Consider the following 21,205-nt stretch of genomic DNA (forward strand, 5'->3'; position numbering starts at 1 on the left):
TTGTTGTTGCTTTTCAAATGTTCATTTGTAGTTAATTATCTGTCAGTCCCATCGTAAACCAAACAATATTATTATGCCTCCTCAAAAAGAGCCTAAATCATAATTGAATTGACAGCAATTCGAAAAAAATTACACACAGCCATTCGTTGGAGGTGTTGGCTAGGTAATGATTAGCTATCTAACTGACAAGCAACAAAAACTCCCGCTGACAAGCAAGCTATAAATTTCAAATTATCATAAATTTTTTGCATGATTGTTATGAAGATGGTTATGGAAATGCAAAAAAAACTCCAACAACAATAACTTTGTACATTCATCAGTCTATGTCCATACTCATAATCTTCCTACTCAGGCTAATCAAGATGTTTTAAATGACACCCATGTTTTTGTGTAGTTTTTTGTTTTTGTTGTTGTCATCATTAACTAATGAATTTCTTTCCTCAATATTTTTCTTTTACTCATTTCCAGTGAAGTTTCCTCAATTTCCCATAGTTATCAAATGGCTCCCAGTGTCTGTCAAAATTCACCCAAATTACCGCCACACAATAATACACAGTCTGGTGTACATAGCGGTGGCGGCGGCGGTGGTACTGGCAGTGGAGCTACTGGAAGTAACAATCATCATCATCGAACGGGTGGCACGGCCATGGTCGGTGGCGGTTCTGCATCTGTTACACAACGCAGCAATTGTGGCAGTAGTAGCATCAATGGTTCCATGGCATCATATAAAATGTCAACAACATCGGAAACAAGCTGGTCCCAGACGGTATACAGTAAGGTAAGTGGAAATTAAAAAAAAAAATATTAATTGTTTAATAATATTGGAAAAAAAACAAATTTTTGCAAAATCTCGGAACTTATTAGAGAAAAAGAATTCCCGTACCGGGAATCGAACCCGGGCCTTCCGGGTGAGAGCCGGATATCCTAACCACTAGACAATACGGGATTGTTAAAGAAATCCCACATAACTCTTATAAGAATATTCCAATATAAATGTAGTGTTGCCACTCTTCATTGGCATTTTCATACCAAAATGTGAAATATTTCTACAAAATCCACGGCTCTTATAAATAATGAAAAAATATATTTATATTCTTATAATTAATAAAAAGGCATTTTTATAAAAACCACGCCTCCTTTAATTTATAAAAACTATTTTTAAAATGCCGCCAATTATAATAATTAATAAAACAATGTTTTTAAAAAAATCCGCATCTCTTAGGATGAAAAATATATTTTTATAAAAACCACGCCTCTTTTATTAATTAATGAAAAAAAAACATATTTTAAAATAAGGAAATAAAAAGCTTGAAGCAAAATCCTTGAAAAAAATCAAGTTTGTGAGACATCTTGAAAAATATTTTTAAAACACGACATGCATTAAAAGCACGCAATAAAAATATTCGTATAATAATCGCATTAAAATAATGTGAAAAAGCCCTCGAAAAAATATTTCTTAAATACCTAACGCTTCTGAATGCTCAAAATAATTTTTAAAATCGTTATTCTGAAAGCCGGTGCTTAACATTTTTGAAAAGTTCGCCATTTAATAATATTTGAAAAACTTCCCACTTCATGAGGCCCTTAAAACATATTTTAAGAAACTTCACGGTTCGATAAGAACTATAAAAAATTGTTCATGCTCCTAAGAACAATTAAAAACTTCAGGCTAATAGAAAATCCCTTCTGAAAGCCCTGGAAAATAATTTTTTGAATGCAGCCTTTAAAACATTCATGGTTCTGAAAGCCTTATAGATTTTGAAAAGGATCTTTGAAAAAATCCACACTTCTGGAAGCCCCAGGAAAAAATATTTGAAAATATATAGTACGACGGGGCCGACAATATGATACCCTTCACAACTACCACTGGCTTGAAAGTTTCTGCGGATTGATATTTAGAGTCTTGGCAGTATTTCGCGATGTTTGCATTTGTATGGCATCTGTGGTATCTTTTCCGAATTATGTTTTCCTGAAGCAAATAATTACTTCATAAGATGCTAAATAAGTGTGTTAATGGTAATACTAAATAATATCAGAATACCTAGACAGTTGTAAGTATTGAATAAAACTCCCACATTCGAGTAGGAAGAACAATGTAATTGGTATCAATTTAAAGGACAATCACTCCTCTTCGATATACTATGCCCACTAGATGTTAATATATGCCTCATAGAATACAATTTTTTTAATTTTTTTCACAAAAGCCTGGGACCAGTTGACCTGCAAAATATTTACCGATTTATATCAAAACTGTCATGCTTATCCTTTGGCCAAATCCCCTTCACCCTGAAAAATGTCGTGATGTTCAGATCATACTTGTGTGAACAGGAAAACAGATAAAAATAAAATGTTTGGTACAGCATTTCTAATCACTTGTCCAAATTCCCTTCACCGTGGGTTGTGTTGTGATGTTCGGCTTTCAATTTTAGCCTATAGATCGACTCGAAAAAAAAACACCAAAAAATAAGTTTTCGGTCCATTTCATCCCAAAATTATTATCTGATCATCACCGAAAATTATAGGCGTTGTCGGTGACCATAACTTGAACCTCATGGAAAATTTCAAAACCATGAGCGCTATATTTCCGCCCTCTAGTGTGGTAATGGGTTACTAAATAATATATGAATACGTAAAAACCGACAAAAATAAAGTTTTTTGTCCATTTCATCCCCTAAATATTAACCGATCTTTTCCAAAAACAATAGGGGGGGACCAGAATCCATCCTATATGCAATTTCGAAAAGATTGGCCCATAACTGTGGCCTGTATTGTGTTTACAAATTATAATGTACAGACGGACGGACGGACGAGTCGAGATATGACGATCGGTATACTTAAAGGTGGGTCTAGGACCAATATTTCGCGGCGTTACAAAACTTTGGGGGCTGCACAAAGCTATAATACCCTGCCAACATAGTTGTGTAGGGTAAATTTACTCCATAAGATTCAAAATAGGTTTGGTTCATTTGACCCGCCAAATTTCGAATTAGTTGGTAAGTTTGTCTTCCCCATGGAAAATTTGTGATGTTCGTCTTATAATTGTGGCGTCTAGTGCGACTAAATAAGACTAAGACCAGACTAATTTTCGGTCCATTTTATCCCCGAAATATCATGTGATCATCATCGAAAATTATAGACGTCATACTTGATCTTAACCTGAACCTTATGTAAAATTGCCTAGCCTGCAGGGCCACATTTTCGCCCTTTAGTGGGGTACTAAAGAATATCAGAATACGTAGACACCTGTAAGTAGTGAAGTAAAACTCCCACATCCGGATTGGTATCAATTTGAAGGTCAACTCCTCGGGTCTATACCCATCAGATGTAAATATATATACCACAGAATAAAAATGTTGTATTTTTTTACATCCATTTAACCTACAAAATATTTTCCGGTTTATATCAAAACTGTCATGCTTATCCTTAGGCCATAAGGCCTCTAGAGCGAATAGAAAAACAGATAAAATAAAGTTTTTGATTGATTCCAACCCCGATTATTACCAAAAGCATTTACAAATTATAATGGACAAACGGACGGATACATATGTTTAAATCGACTCAGCTAGTCGAGATATGGCGATCGGTACCCCAAATGGTGGGTCTACAAACAATATTTCTCAGTATTACAAACTGTTGGAGTCACACAAAGCTATAATACCCTGACAACATTGTTATGTGGGGTATAAAAATCAAAGATTATACAAATTTTGAAAAAATAGTATAAAAAAAATCTCTTATAAAAACTCTTAAATATTTATTTATATAAACCCTATTATGAAGTCCTCAAAAATATCATTAAACATTCAGACTTAAAAAATCCGGACTAATAAAAATTAAAAAAAAACATTATTAATTCAAATCCCCTGTCCATAAATCTTGAAAATAGGTTTCTGAATCCATTATTTGGAAGGAATTAACATAACTTGTGGAATTAAATATATCCTCCAAGGCATAGAAATTCAAATCTCCTATTCTATACTTGACCAATTATTTAAAAAAATCAACCAATTTTACTGCAAATCATCCCTATTGGCAACATTCGTTATAAATCCCACACAAATGGTGGTTGAAAATAAATAAACCGACGCGCACAAATGTTTAAGAATTCAACACACATTCCTATCGATAAACAGCAGTCGAGGTGGATATCTAAAAATAGCTACTCAGTTCACCACAATGAGAACAGAGCTAAAGCAGCTGTTCAATTGAGTATGGTGAAAAGGAAATATGGCGTTGCCAACTATTAACACATAAAAAACGTTAAATTTGAAATTTATATTTCTTCACAAATTATGTTTTCATGATTCGAGCTTCAGGTCCAAGCTTTTGACTACTTAAATTGATTCCGGATAAAAAATTTAAAATTATTTTTTCAGTATGAAAAATGTCCATTAATTCTGCAAAATGGAATATTGAAGTAATATCCTTCTTTGCAAAACTTGAAATTGTATAATCTCCTTCGCCTTCTTCCAGGAAAATCAACGACCACCAGTTTACAATCCCGAAGATTATGTTGCTGCGTTGAAGAAATTTGGCAAACGACAAAGTGGACCCAATCCACGTTCGATATACGATGCCAGTGATGCAGCCGCCGCAGCTGCGGCTGAGGATAGTTTCAAATCGGCAACATTACCACACAAGCATTCCGATTATAAGTAAGTTAAGGAATTTATAAAAAATATAATTCCTTTAAAATAAAATGTCTCTCAATTTTTTTACAGAAGTCCAATTATGGCCCCCGTGGCAAGTGAAAGTGAAATGTCCTTACGGCAATTTGCAAGTATTACAGATCTGCTGACAAAGTTAAGAGCTGATTTGAGGGTATCATTTCCAAGGTAAGTTTAAAGGGAGGAAATTCAAAAAAAAATAATAATACTATGAAATTTGAAAATACTATAATTTTTAATTTTAGAAAAATTTTAATTTAATTTAAAAATTTAATTAAAAAATTATATTCTTATAATTTTTTGTTTTTTTTTTTTTAGTTTCGTCCAAGAATTTGTGGCCACACCTTCGGATGGTGTTAGCCTACTATTGGAGGTATTACGGTCCATTCAACTGTCACAAGCGGTAAATGCTCCCATAAATACCATCAATAATATCGGAACAATGCCTAGGAATTCACAGAGCTATCAACGTCGCGCCCTGCTTGATGAATTGGCATGCTTGTAAGTAGCTCAATAACCACCAACAGGTCTAATAGTTCTGCTTATCATTAAATATTTTTTTTCTATCTTCTAGACAATGTCTCAACATTTGCTGCTCCCGTTCGGTGGAGGCCACCGCCCGTTTGGGTACCACACCCGTGGGTTTAATGCCCTTGGCATCATCGGCAACGGGTCAGGGTATTCGCGCTCGTATCCTAGCAATGCAATTAATGGCAAATGCTTGCGATAAGAACTCTTTTGGTCATGGTAATCAAAAATTGGCTACTGCAGGTCATACAGCAATATCGGATGCAATGTCAACACTGCGTTTAAGATGCAGTGAACCGGTACGTTTTCGTTTGCTAATGGGTATGCTAAATAGTGGCGGAGGTTCGGGCGAGTTGCAAGCTGTGGGAGTGAGGTAAAGTATCCGTTTTCCGATTTTTATTAAGATTCACTTCGTAAAACTTTTCTTTTGTTTTCTTATTATTTCCCCTCAGATTCATCAATGCATTCTTGGAAAGTTCAGAAAATCTTCAACAGCGTTTATATTTGCAAGCGGAATTATTCCAGGCTGGATTTGACCCCAATAATTTGGCAAAGGTATGTGGTTTTCGGTTTAAAATGAGGGTGCGGCGGCTGTGTCAAAATATGAACCTATGTTCAAAACTTCCTCCAGAGACGTTGTTTAACCTCCAAGAACAGACACTTATGTGGAAAAATGCGACTAAAACCTTCAAAATATCATAAATCTTGAAAATACAGGAAATGGGGTAGGACCTTAATATGGTGGCTATGCCAGAACATAGACATATATATAAAAATGCCCTCCACGAACCTGGTATTTCAAATTACAGCCAATTCGTTGAGATAATTGGACTAGAACTTTCAAAGCATGAAAACGGGGCCATAATCTGATATAAAACTGGGCTGTACAGTTACGTAACTGAGGATCCTACTTTGGGCGCCATTTGAAATAAAATAGTCCAGGAAATTTATTTTAAATGAAGAAATATATCTTATAGGTCGTATGTTGGGCGCCATTTGTGGTAAAAAAAATCTTTAAAAAAATAATATTTTTACTGGTTCCACGTTGGGCGCCATTTGAAAAATAAGATTTGTATACTAAACTAATTGACGAATTTTATTTCAAAGGAAAAGTCAGCTCACTTTATATTTACAACATTTTCAAAGTCCAACAATTCTTCACAGCCCTAGTGGGATCACAATGAGGTTAAAATGAAACATTTAAGATTAGCAAACACAACTGTCGAGTTATGGAACAAAGGTCCCCAAGTTCAACACTTTTTCATATAGGGTTCCATTTTGTTTAAAAAAACTGTGAGAAAATGCCAGTAGAACTTTCAAAATATGCAAATGGGACTGGTTCTTTATATGGATCCTATGTAAATTTTGGACCTATATTGATAATATTATGTAGATACTGTTTTCTTCCTCCGGGATGCCAAAATGCCCCTCGAGAAATCCGAACTGCAAAATGACAGCCAAGTCGGATGAGAAAGTACCGAACATTTCGGGTATAGTTATATGCAGGCTATACCTAAACGCGGACCGATATTTAATGAGAACCCAAAATATTAAATTACAGCCAATTTGGTTGAAAAACGTGTCCAATTCCCTAAAATACCGAAATATGGCGGGTACAGTTATATATGGGCTACACCGGAACTTCAGCCAATATTTCAATATTTTCGGTAGGATGAGCAGAACCATCCTAAAACTACCACAAATTGGGGGGTATCGTTATATGGGGGCTATTTTAAGCCCATTTTCGAACTAGACGTGACTGCCTGTAGATCCTTGAAAAATATTTAAAAACATCCACATGTTTTACCTCAGATGACACATTAAAGAAATTTTCACCCTGAGTTAATTGCTCTTCTCCCTCCCCTTTTCAGACAATCTCTTCCTCCTCACCCTGGTTGGATGTGTTGCGAAGTGAGCTAAAGAAATTCCATGACATTTACGTCGATGTCGATAAAATGATTAACCAATCCCGAGAAGCCGATAGGGTTCGCAGTCAAATGGTAATACTCGAACGTAGAGTACAAATATTGCACGAAGAAAAGGCCGTGTTAACCTCGATGGAACGTCGCCTACAAGAACGCTGTGCTGAGTTGCAAAGAGAAATATTCCGTTTACAGGGAGCACAAAATGAAAACACATTCAAATCTCTCGATAAACAACCGGTTACACTGCCTCGCCACATTCCACCGGGTAAACAGCAAGATTCCTCAGAACATGAAGATGAGGGTATTAGTAGTTCAGATACAGGACCCTCGCTATCGCCTGTGCCAATTTTGGTCTTACCACAAAATAGTAAAAAACATGAGAAGCTCCCGGCCGATCCAGCCATTGAGGATGCCATGGAAGAGTTGGACAATGTGGTGAATGAAGCTGAGAAACAAATCTCCACAAATGAATGTAAATTTAATAAAATCTGCAAGGAGGCTAAGGAAAAAGAAATTATACCGAAAAATATTGTACCACAACCGCCAAGAAAATCTCGTTCCTTGGCCCATTTGGTACAACCGGAGGGTTCAGAATTAGATGGTTCCGAATATGGTATGCTGATGTTGCAGAAACCCATAAATCCCAATCAAGAAGTGGCTGCCTTGAAAACCTTTTTCGATGAATCCGATTATGTTATACAAGATCAGGATAAAGCGTATCATCGAAATGCTTTGGACTCCCCTGAAATCCCTGAGAATGTGGCGAGTAAACAACATTCGAATAATACCACCCGAGAACTGCTGGATGTTATTATGAATGCCCGCCACTGTGAAGATGATCCAACAATGAAAGCATTGCGGGAAAGTTCCGATAGCCCAGCTAATGATGTGGAAGATAACAGTAATGCCATTGTGATGAGTGGAGCCCCTAAGCGCGAAAGTTTCACCGAAACCAATGGTGTACCACCACAACAATTCCATGGCGTATTTTTTATGACCGATATGAATACGGCCCAGAAATATCCTAAACCAGATTTAACAGCTGCCCTGCAGGCACGTCGGGTAACCAAGAATGTTGAACGTTTGGAGGCCGTATTCGCCAGCCACAACGAAGCCTACAATGAGGCAGATCAACAGAATGGTAAACGCAACAGTTTAATGCCCAGCCATCGTGAAAAATCACGTAGTAATCAACAGATTTATTTTGGCAGTAATCCCACCATACGCATCGGTCCCTATGCCCAGCAGCAGCAACAACAACAGAATGTAAGACCGGATCTTTTAAATAACAGTAGTAATGTGACGACACGTACCCGTTCGTATACACAAGGCTCAAAAGTAACCGATATACCATCGGGTTTATATTAAAGTAATATTTTTTAGTAGTTATAGTAGTTTTATGCATTTGTATGTAGTTGTTAGAAAAATCGAAAATGAAAACAAAAGCTTTTGTGCAATAAGTTGTCTCAAAGTTTATTTTATAGGTTATAGTTTTAAGTTACTAATTTATTAATATCTATATAGAGTTATGTAATAAACAAAAAGCATACTAAACCACTTTTAGGTTAATATATATAGGACGATTTTCATTAGGCGCCATTTATGTTAAACAAATTGTTTACAATATTTATCTCAAAAATGAGATATTTTTAAAGGACCCACTTTGGGCGCCATTTTAATAAATTTGAGTATACTAAAAAAATACTAAAGAAAACAAACCGTTAGGCGCCATTTGAAGAATTTAATTTGTATTTTACGATTTTTTCATTATTTCAAAGGAAAAAATCATTTGAGCCAGATTTGGGCGCCATTTGTATTTTATAAATTCCTTAGTTCCAAAAATTCTCCACAGCCCTAGTGGGATTACAACGAAGTTATTAAGCTACTCATTACACATAATTGTTAGCCTAAGATCCCGCATAACTAAATCAGTCGAAGGTAAGGATTATATGAAAGTTTGTATTGTTCGGATGTAAAACGTAAAACGAACAGCTAATATTGGATATATTTTCAATTTCTTAAAATTCGAAAAGTGTCGAAAATATATTTTTTTTTGCGTCAATCGTCAAGTACAAAAGCTAGAAAAATGATATCTAACGAAATACAGGGTAATAACACCTAATGTTAAACCAAAAATCTGGGTCAATGGGACTATAGTCGCTCAGTCCAATAAGCTCAAAAAAGTAAATAAATCAGCTTTTTATACAGTGGACCCATTTGAAAATCTTCGATATAAAGGTCCGAAAATGTGGGGCAACAACATTCTAAATACTTTAGATTGAGTAGTAGCCTTAAATGAGAGCTATACGAATCATGGATCTATATTGATTTTTTAGGGATTCTATACTGAACTCGAAGCCTTACAAATCTATGGGGTCCTTCTACTCAGCAGATGTTCCATGATATTGTTGTTGACCGCATAAATCACAACCTTTTGGGTCTCCATTTTCAATTATTTTTGTCGATCACTGTGTAGAGGTTCTCGTCTCTATAGTGCCTCCTGGCTACCATTGCATAAGATGGCAACTCACAATAGGTTCATGATGCCATATCCCCCTTACGTTTAGTTCGAATATATCCGTCTGTTGTTCGCTCTTGTTTCTCCGGTTCATCTTGGCCAGTTTCCGCCACTGTGCCCCATATAGCTACTCATTTATTGTCAAGAACAGGGCTTCTATACTGAATTCGAAGCCGTACTAATCTGTAGGGTCGCTTCTATTGAACAGATAATCCATAATCTTATTGTTAATGCCATCCCCATTTTATAGGGTCTCCATTTTCAGTCTCTCGTCTCTATAATTCCTCCTACCTACATTCGCATAATAAGGCGGCTCATTCCAGGTTATTGATGTCATATTCCCCTTACATCCGTCTGCTGTTCGCTCAGGATTCTTCGGTTCATCCTGGCCAGTTTCCGCCATTTCTTGTCGTGAACGTGGTTATATCCTAGCTCCTAGCTTGCATCTTCCACCATCTTATCAGACTCGTCGTTTTTCCGAGGTTCCAAGACAGTTTTGTCGGTCTTACTTCGCATTCCGACATTGAATTTAAGTTCGAATCCCCGCCTGTCTCTTGGTCGAGATTTATCTTCCTCGGTGATTCTTCAACTCAGATGCCTAGACACCCATATCTATAGAAGAAATTTGCTGGATGCCAACGAGGTGAGAATAGTAGGCAGAAAAACGACACCCGGCCGAAACTGGGTCATTTAGAAACTGCATCCTAAGTTAATTTTATGTTCCTCTTCCATACATTGTTTTAGGGGAACAACCTCGTAGTCCGTCTTAAAGCGGGGGGATAAAACCAAGAGATTGGCAACTACCTGGAATTAATTTCAATTATCTAAATTCAAATTCACAATTTAAAATATTTCTCTTGACTATAAAATAAGGGTTTCAGTCTGCAAGAGGGAATTAAGGTCCCACAATTTATATCCTATCAAGAATTGTATTCTTTATATCAGAGATCCACAATATGTTTCTAATGGATAGGGTTTCTCTTTATATCCTTGTACGAATAATCAGGATTCAACTGTACATATAAGATAATACTATGTCATTTTGTAATCCCAGAACCTCACTCTAACCTCAAAATTAAATATTTTTTCTTAGTTCTAGTCCAAGACACCGTGAAATTACAAAATTTACTTTATAGCCAAACAATATAAACTTTTATAAAATTTACTTCTGATTAACATTAGGAAATTGTAATTGTCACAATTCCATAGTTTGCAGATGAGAGAGAATTACAAACCTGTGGGGAGAATTACAACCCTTTAACTCTCTCTCTCTCTCTCTTCAACAAATTGAGAGTTGTCACAAGTAAAATAATCTAATATAAATCATTTGTTGTTATTCAGATTTTTATTTTTAAATTAAAATAGATGTAAAAGTTGTATTCATTAAAAAGTATATTTAAAAATATATTATTTTTAATTAATCAATTTAAATTATACATATTTGTTTAAAAATCGATTCAGCGGTCCAAAAATAGTATATTTACAAATATATGTGACTAACAAAATAACTTCTAAGAAATAAATATGGCGAAATATATTTTAAATTAAAGGGAATTTTGCTATAAGATTATTCGACAGCAATTTGTTGGAAAACATTTGTTTTATAATTTAAAAACAAATCTATTATTTTAAGTAGTGTATTTACAATTTAAATAAATTTAAGGCAACACTAATATTTTTATAAGGAATATATAAAACACATACATAAATTACTAACTAATGATCTGATCGATAATACGTTGTAATTATATACACATACATAAAAATATATCCATATTCCAAAGCTATTCTTTAATTCAAAACTTCTTGTAACTTCCCTTCTAAACTTGATAAAATTCTACAAAGAAATACTAAAGAATTTTACACCAAGTTTATTGTATCTGCCTCTATCCTGTAACTCAGTATTTACTTATATCTTCTCTGTATTCCTATATAGCACATTTAAACGCACTGTAATTTGTATTTGCCAAATTACAAAACAAAATAAAAACACTTTACTAACTTTTCTTTTATGCAAATATTAGCACAAGTGTTTCAAAAACAAATATACAATCTTCCTCCAAATAGCAAACATAACCTATATATGTCTCTGTATTATGTATTTAATGTATTAATTTTATTATATGTAATAATTAATATAATAAGTTCAACTATTTGACAAATAAAACTCATATTTTTTTGGAATGTAAGATAAATATTCAAAATAAATTGTTTGGTTTTATTTATTAAACAAATAAAAAGAATATGTTTCAGGTAACTGTAAGGCGTGGATTGTTTAAAAAAATATTTTTTGAAGTAACAGTAAGGAGTGGATATTTTAAAAAATATTATGTAATATCTGCAATACGAAATAAGTTATGGCAAAAATAAATGACGTTTAATTTTGGGATCTAACCAATCAATAGATGGCGCTAACGACAAATGTTTGCAGGGTTGCCATGTTAACAAAAAAGCACCCAATTTAGATGCTGTATAACTTTTAAATGCGTAAGGATACAGAAATAATTTAAATGGATACTGATAGCCTTTATTATTCACAATCTTACAGTATCCAAAAATTTTTGTCTGGGTTTCCATGTTTGCGGAAAATTGCAGTTTTTTGGGATTTTTCATAACTGTTGAACGTGTAACGATACAGATACAAATTTAACGTGTGACTTAGAATAAGTTTATTGTAATTGCGTATTTGAATATTTACCGGAGTTGCTATGGCTTCAGAGAATCTTTAATCAATTAATTTTGAGATTTTATTTATTTCACAAGAAATTATACGATCGTACCTTTTATATGACACCAATATTTTTTAGTGTCTGCACTACGAAAAAAAAGTTATCACAACAGATGGAATATTCACAGACGTCGAATTTTTGAAGGACATTAACATGAAATTAAACATGTCATTCTGCAACCTATACTAAATTTTGGTCAGATATAGAGTTGCTTCTTACAATGGGACAAAATTAAGTAAATAAATTTAAAGAAAAATATTGAAATCTAAACCGATTTCATCGAAACTTGTTCAACTTTTAACAAATTTCGTGCAAATCGAAGGATATATAGAGACTTTGCTACATCATTTACATAAAATCGGACGAATATATATATGGGAGCTATATCTAAATCTGAACCGATTTTTACGAAATTTAACACACATCTTCCTAGACTTAATTCACTTCGCTGTACAAAATTTCGTGCAAATTGAAGAATATATATGGACTTTGGGGCACCATTTACATAAAATCGGACGAACATATATATGGGAGCTATATCTACATCTGAACAGATTTCCATGAAATTTAACACACATCTAGACTTAATTCAGTACGCTATGCCAATTTTTGTACAAATCGAAGGATATATAGGACCTTTGGTGCACCATTTACATAAAATCGGATGGAAATATATATGGGAGCTATATCGAAATCTGAACCGATTTTCTCGCAACTTAGCACACATCGTTCTAGACATACCTTAGTACGCTATGCCAAATTTCGTGCAAATCGAAACTTATATAAGGACTTTATTGCACCATTTCATAAAATCTGACGAAAATAAATCTGAACCGATTGTTCCCAATTTCAATAGGGTTCGTCCTTGGGCCAAATAATTGACCTATGCCAATTTTCATCCAATTGGAATCATAAATGCGACCTGTACTTTGTTTACAATTTAAAATCGATTCATAAAGTGAAAGTGATATGTCTATCTCGTTTCCTTTCGCATGTTACAAACATATGCACAAAGACATAATACCCTGTACCACAGTGTGGTGACAGCGTAAAATACCTCCTCGCATAAATGTTGTTAATATGAGCCCATGTTTTTAACTTGTCCACATTAAAAGATTCAATTTTTTATAGTGGTCCACATTACCCGACTTTTCATTTTTATACCCTTCACCACACTGTGGTACAGGGTATTATGTCTTTGTGCATATGTTTGTAACAGGCAAAAATAATCGAGATAGACCCATGGTTCCTTTTGAGAATATGCATAGAATCACTTTCTGAGTCGATTTATGCATGTCCGTCCGTCCGTCCGTCTGTCCGTCTGTCCGTCTGTAGATGTTAAATTGTAAACAAAGTACAGGTCGCATTTATGATCCGAATTGGATGAAATTTGGCACAGCTCATTTGTTTGGCCCAAGGACGAACCCTATTGAAATTGGGAAAAATCGGTTCAGATTTAGATATAGCTCCCATATATATTTTCGTCCGATTTAATGTAAACGGTCCCTATATATCTTTCGATTTGCACGAAAATTGGCACAGCGTAATGAATTAGGTCAAGAATGATGTGTGTAAAATTTCATAAAAATCGGTTCAGATTTAGATATAGCTCCCATATATATCTTCGTCCGATTTAAGGTAAATTGTGTACCAAAGCCCCTATATATATTTCGATTTGCACGAAATTTGGCACAGCGTAATGAATTAGGTCTAGAATGATGTGTGTAAAATTTCATAAAAATCGGTTCAGATTTAGATATAGCTCCCATATATATCTTCGTCCGATTTAAGGTAAATTGTGTACCAAAGCCCCTATATATCTTTCGATTTGCACGAAATTTGGCACAGCGTAATGAATAAGGTCTAGAATGATGTGTGCAAAGTTTCGTGAAAATCGGTTCAGATTTAGATATAGCTCCCATATATATCTTCGTCCGATTTAAGGTAAATTGTGTACCAAAGTCCCTATATATCTTTCGATTTGCACGAAATTTGGCACAGCGTAATGAATAAGGTCTAGAATGATGTATGCCAAGTTTCGTGAAAATCGGTTCAGATTTAGATATAGCTCACACATATATATATATATATATATATATATATATAGTTCCTATATATAGCTTCGCCCGATTTTAGGTAAAAAGTCCACTAAAGTCCCTGGAAATCTTTTGGTATAGCGTACTGAATTAAGTCTAGAATGATGTGATCAAAGTTTCGTGACAATCGGTTCAGATTTATATATAGCTCCCATATATATTTTCATCCGATTTAAGGTAATTGGTGTACCAAAGTCCCTATATATCTTTCGATTTGCACGAAATTGGGCATAGCGTACTGGCATTTGGGTCTATAATAATTTGTGCTAAGTTTCATGAAAATCGGTTCAGATTTAGATATAGCTCCCATATATATTTTTGCCCGATTGTAGGTAATTGGTGCACCAAAGTCCCTGGAAATCTTTTCATTTGCACGAATTTTGGCATAGCGTACTGAATTAAGTCTAGAATTATGTGGCAAAGTTTCGTGAAAATCGGTTCAGATTTAGATATAGCTCCCATATATATTTTCGTCCGATTTTATGTAATTGGTGCACCAAAGTCCCTATATATTTTCGATTTGCACGAATTTTGGTATAGGGTACGTTGGCCAGCTAAGTACTTCGCTTTGTTACAAGAGACATTTGGGTTTGAAAGGGTTTTTGTATAGAAACAATAGCTTCTGGGGAGAATATCACAAAAAAAACTAAGGGAACTTATGAGGATCAGTGGTGTGATCCGAAACTATAGTCTTCCCTGCCTTACCCCTCGGCAATCAATGCCATACATTCCCCACTAGTAGATAGTTGTGTTTTATAAAAACAAAATACAAATGGTATCCCAAATAAACCGCCAACACTACTGAAGTACTAAAGTAAGTCTAAAATGATGTTGCTAAGCTGCGTGAAAAGATCCATAGCAAGGCTGAATGACACAACGTACTGAAGTAATATAAATTAGTCTCTGGCAATTTTCCCTGAAATCGGTTCAGATATAGATATATAACAAAATCGCGTTGTCTGTTGGGATACATATGTAGAATATACCCAAAGTGGTGAAGGGTATCATATAGTCGGCCCAGCCCGACTTTACTACTTTCCTTACTGGTTTTATTTAAAAATATTTTTCGGCTTAAAAAATAAATAAAAGTTAGAACTTACCGTTTTTATTTACAGCTAAATGTAATTTTTTTATTATGGAAAATAATTCCCATTATCTAAGATATGGGGGTGGTCCACAGTAGACGCATAGTTTACATTACCTGAAGTTCCTCTATACCTTTCATTTGACACCACTTTCATTTGAATACCAGCAATACGAAGAAAGTTATAGCAAAAATAAATTAAGTATACAATTTATATAAAACCGTAATCAGCGACATCTATTGTTGAATACTATCCGACAGCATCAAGGATTGTTGGACAGAGTGGCCTTGTTAACAGAAAATTAAAGTTTTCTAATATTCTTCTTAACTTTCGACTTAACGACAAATCAATCGTATATTTTTAACTCAGGTAAGGTAAAACCAAAGACATAGAAACCGTAAAGATTCGACAAAATGCATTTTGACAAAATAGTTTATGAAAAAATATCCAGGGGGAATCAGGCATAACAGAGACATGTTAACAATAAAAACGCAAATACGCCATAATGTGTGTATAAAATGTAAATAAAATTAGAGATCTGTATTCCAAAAATATGTTTTTATTTATTAAGCTTGTGATATAGCGTTTAAAACGTTTAATATTGTTTGCTCTGTTGTTATGATATCGTAACAACAGAGGAAAATCCATCTATTGGAAATTGTTGACGTATCGATTGTTGTTTCTTTATACTTTTATGTCCTTGGGAAATCCTCATTAAGCCCATTTACTTAACCCTTTGAGCCTCGATTTTTTCCGTGACTATAGAACTACATTCTGTACACAGATTTAATGTATCTATCCTAAATAGGATATGAACAAAATTTGACGTCGCTAAGTCCTTGCGTTCGGGAGATACAGTACATTTTTTCTGAAAAATAAAAGTCCAATATCAAGAAAAGCAAATGCGATATCGACGAAAAAATCACTTCTAATTATTCATTAGTTTCTTTCTTACAAGGTTCAACAACAATTTGGAGGGTACAATTCGTATATTTCGAATACGAAGCGATTTAAATAATTTGTACTGGACATTTTTGTACTCATCTATATATTGAAAAGCGTATAACTTGGCCGAACATTTGAATTTTTTTTATATTTTTCTTTTGATATGTGTTGTCCATAATCAGCTCTTAACATATGGAATCTAAAAATATGCATCTATTAACTGCGTATTAAACACAAGTTATGGCAAAAATTAATAAGGTTTGCATATTATAAGATCGCGTCGTCAGCGCCATCTATTGATGGGCATAATTCAAATCAGACACATTAGTTTTTTGCTTACAAAGCGTGTAACTTGTAAACGGATAATAGCATCTCTCTAATAAAATTAAAATATTTTGCTAAGGGACATTTTTCGCGTAGCAAAGTGTATATACCTCCATTAGATACAAGTCTGAGGATATAAACATTTATATTTTGTCTTTATTACGCCTTAAAAATATTGCTTCAAAATTCTCCTTTAATACTGCTTCCAATAAATCTATGAATTTTATAGACCTAAAACGGCATATACATTAGAAATTTTTACCGGATTAACATATGCAAAGGACATATATGACATATATGCAAATGAATTGACAATTGAAACCCGCTGGGTTAACGAAATCCGGTTAAATGTAAACGTACTATAAGACAGCCCTTAAAATATATTCACAAGCAAAAATGTGAAAAAATTTGGGCCAGGCAGAACTTTATATACCCCCACCACGTGATGTGCATTCAAAATTCCATAAATCAGTCACAATCTTTATATGCATTTGCATTGAAAAAATAATTAGAAATAATGTTACCAATTACACCCACTTTCCGATTTCAAAAGATTGCGATTTCAACAAACGTGCAGACGGGCAGACATGGCAAAATCGACATAGAATTTTCTTGTGATCAAGAAATATAATTTATGGAGTCTCCGACGAATGTATAGTTCTTATAATCCTTGAAGAAATATTTTTAAAAACTCCACACTTACAGATCTGATAATTTTTCAAAAATATTATTTAGTTCTTAAAATAGATTCTGGAAGTTCTTAAAAAATCTGGCTCTTGACTTTGGTTTCTTAAAATAATGTACTTAATAAAATCTTCTAGAGCTAATACCTTGAAACATATTATTTTAAATATTCACATTTTCATATCGATACACGGACCTAAAAATTGTTTTAAACGTTTAGCTTATGTATCTTATGGACGTTCAAAGAATAATCTACAAAAATAATTAATACTTAATATACTTACCAATAATATTTTAAAATTCACACTTATATAGTCATTAGCCTAATTTTTAGGTAACACGGTTAAATAATATTCTAATCAATTTCGATTAAAACAACAATATGTCGATAATACAGTTTAGCGTGAACCACAACCCAATTATCGATAATGCAGTTATTGAAAAAATTAACACAGCACACAATTTTCAAACAATATGGTTACTCCATAAATTTTGTGACAACATTGCACTTAATTAGTTGTACCACACAAAGTATAATTTAATATAAAATATTTCGGTATGTTTCCAATTACCGATTTTGCTGGTAATGAAAAAGCTGTAGAATTTGTGTTAACTTCAAGTTTAAAGTGAATACTTTTAGAAATAAACAAACGCATAAGTGAAAAATAAAATTGTGAATCTAAGAATTATCGCAGATAACTAATCAATATTTCATATACTTGACAGACAAAGCATTGAGAATGCATTAAATACCGGTTTGTATGAATGGAATTTTAAAATAATTTTAATTGTATTGTGTTTATTTTTGAAATGTGTTTTCATTCTGAAGCTATGAATCCATGATGGCCAATTTGTTGTCTGGTGTAATTGTGCCAAATTCGATAGGAAATCGAATGTGTTACACAGTACATATTTACTTTTGATAACAATTGCCTTAATATTCATCTCAAGTGACATAATTTATGATTTCAATTACCGCAAATATAAACATATCAATAAGATTTAACAAAAAAATATATTTTAATTAATAATTAATTATAACTGTCTGTAAGTAGATTGTTGACACATGACATTGACTTCTTTTTGGAAATTTTCTTGTAATTGTTTTGCTTTTTTATTTATTATTATTATTTATTTATTTATTTTTTTTTTTTGAAAGTATGAAATGGCGCCCGACAGTAAAGTAACAACCTTATAACAAAATAATTCAGAATATATAAACAAGAACTATTCAATCCTTGTACATGTTTAAAGAAAATGTAAAAAAACACATAAGTATACAATTGAACAAGTGAAAAAGTGTTAAGTTCGGACGGGCCAATATTGATTTCATAGTGTAGGAAATAGTGAATATTTGGGGATATCATTATATGAGGGCTATGCCTAATTAATGACCGGTATATGACAATTTTGAACCCAATATTTTAATTGTTTATCTCAGTTCTTTCCTTCAGGAGGTATCACTATATTGAAGAGATGCCTAAATGCCGATATATTTCATTATCGCCATGTTTGAGTTTTTTTATATCTTTATATTTTTAGAAGGCGGAATGCTGACAGATGGCTAAATAGTCTTTGTAGGGTAAAAATTGAATATTCCCCGTAACGACTACCCAACCACAAAACACGGAACAAATCAGATAACTATTTTAATATACAAAAGGGGGTTATATGGTGACTACCCCTAAAAAGGGGGTGAATATTAATAATTTTTGGTGGTGAGATTTGTTACCATATACGACTACAAAATACCAAATTTCAGCGAATTCGGTTGAAAAACACGCTCAAGAACCTCAAAATATCGAAAATTGTGGGTACCCTTATATGGGAGCTACCCGAAAAAAAAATTGACCTATATTTATAATTTTTTGTGGAGAGATTTGCTACCCAATAAGAACTCAAATTACTAAATTACAGCCAATTCGGTGAAAAAATCCGGTCAAAACCCCCCAAAAACTGGAAATTGGGAGGTACCCTTATATGGGGGCTACCAGAAAAAGTGGACCTAAATTTATAATTTTCAGTGGGGACATTTGGTACCCAATAAGAACCCAATGTACCAAATTTCAGCGCATTCGGTTGAAAACCGCGCTCAAGAACCCTAAGATATCGAAAATTGGGGGGGTACCGAAAAAAAATTGACCTATATTATAATTTATTGTGGAAAGATTTGTTACCTATTAAGAACTCAAAATACTAAATTACAGCAAATTCGGCGGATAAATACGATCAAAACCCCCTAAATACTGCCAAATAGGAGGTACCGTTATATGGGGGCTACCACAAAAAGTGGGCCTATATTTATATTTTTTTGTGGAGACATTAAGTACCCAATAAGAACCCAATGTTGCAAATTTCACCGAATTTGGTTGAAAAACACGCTCAAGAACCTCAAAATAACGAAAATTTTGGGGTACCTTATATGGGAGCTATGCCTAAACGTGGACCGATGAAGCCCATCATCGAACTTGACCTGCCTGCAGACAAAAGACGACTCTATGCAAAAATTTGGCGATCTATCTCAATTCGTTTAGACGCTAGAGTGATTACAACAGACTGACGCAGAGACATACGCACAGACGGACATGGCTATATCGTCATAGAATTTTACGCTGATCAAGAATATATATATACTTTATAGGGTCGGAAATGATTATTTCGATGAGTTACAAACGGAAAAACAAAATTAATATACCCTCCATACTATGGTGGAGGGTATAAAAATAATTATCAATGTCATATACGATTATTTAGATTCTATTTATGGGTTCAAGTTTTTTTTTTGTAATTAAAACAAATAGGTTGTGAAGGAAAAAATATCTGTCATTATCTGTCTTAAAAACCCTAAGCAACTGTTTAGTTTCGCCAATGTCATCGTTTCAGTTTATGTATGTATGTCCCAAAAGCTTATCAACTTTATTTGATTTAAGCAATTCAGATTAATCCACAATAAACTGTTACTGATTGCCTAATCTCTTTAGACCATTTGATAATGTGGCAAAAAAACATTTTTGCAAGCTAATAAGAGAATTAGGCCCATTGAACTGCAGTGGTAAATGAAACCACAAAACCTACATAAACAGGAATTGCCTTGAACATATTATTAAAAAAAAGAAATATATATATATATATATATAGGTAGATATATATAAACTATTGCTTTAACTAGCAAGTGTATACTATGCGATTTAAGTCCAATGAAGGGAATTGCACTATTTCCGGGATATTGAAGGTTCTGAATAAATATGTATATAACGAACTAGTTCAGATGAACGATTCAGTTGAAAGAGCAAGTGAACTAGTTCGTTCTTTATAGTTCATTTGTTATTTTTCAGCTATCTGAACTATTTCGTCATTCGTTGAATCACAAACATTTGTCTTGACCTAAACATAACGCAATGACATATTGCTCACACATATTAAAACAACTAAAGATATAACCAGTGATCGGAGCAGTATAGTCGGACGGGGCCGACCATATGATACCCTACACAACTTCCACGAAACTATAACTTTCTGTGGTTCTATATTCTGAGCTTGGGCAATATTTCGCGATATTTGCACCCTCTTGACCGACTAGAGGTCAACAAATTTTACAAATATTCAATACAGTCCTTCTAATCACTTGTTCAGATTCCCTTCACCGTGGGTTGTGTTGTGATGATAAGTTTTTGGTCCATTTCATCCCAAAATTATTATCTAAT

The 21,205-nt window shown here is 33.7% G+C and overlaps 1 protein-coding gene and 1 non-coding gene across 2 annotated transcripts in view; one reads left to right on the forward strand and one right to left on the reverse strand.

Moving 5' to 3' along the window:
* Positions 1 to 8,488, forward strand: part of LOC133328566 (uncharacterized) — a 51,529-nt gene extending 43,041 nt beyond the window's left edge. The window contains exons 2-8 of the mRNA XM_061537124.1: positions 469 to 778; positions 4,474 to 4,655; positions 4,722 to 4,835; positions 4,986 to 5,168; positions 5,242 to 5,568; positions 5,648 to 5,750; positions 7,067 to 8,488. Coding sequence (XP_061393108.1) covers positions 469 to 778; positions 4,474 to 4,655; positions 4,722 to 4,835; positions 4,986 to 5,168; positions 5,242 to 5,568; positions 5,648 to 5,750; positions 7,067 to 8,488 — 2,641 coding nt within the window. The remainder of the gene's footprint in view (positions 1 to 468; positions 779 to 4,473; positions 4,656 to 4,721; positions 4,836 to 4,985; positions 5,169 to 5,241; positions 5,569 to 5,647; positions 5,751 to 7,066) is intronic.
* Positions 875 to 946, reverse strand: Trnae-cuc (transfer RNA glutamic acid (anticodon CUC)). The gene has a single exon. It is a non-coding gene; the product is annotated as a tRNA-Glu (tRNA).
* Positions 8,489 to 21,205: the final 12,717 nt, after the last annotated feature.

Source organism: Musca vetustissima, unplaced genomic scaffold, assembly GCF_032173495.1.
Source record: "Musca vetustissima isolate MV318-11 ecotype Yass unplaced genomic scaffold, APGP_CSIRO_Mvet_v1 utg2116, whole genome shotgun sequence".
Taxonomy (NCBI): Eukaryota; Metazoa; Arthropoda; class Insecta; order Diptera; family Muscidae; genus Musca; species Musca vetustissima.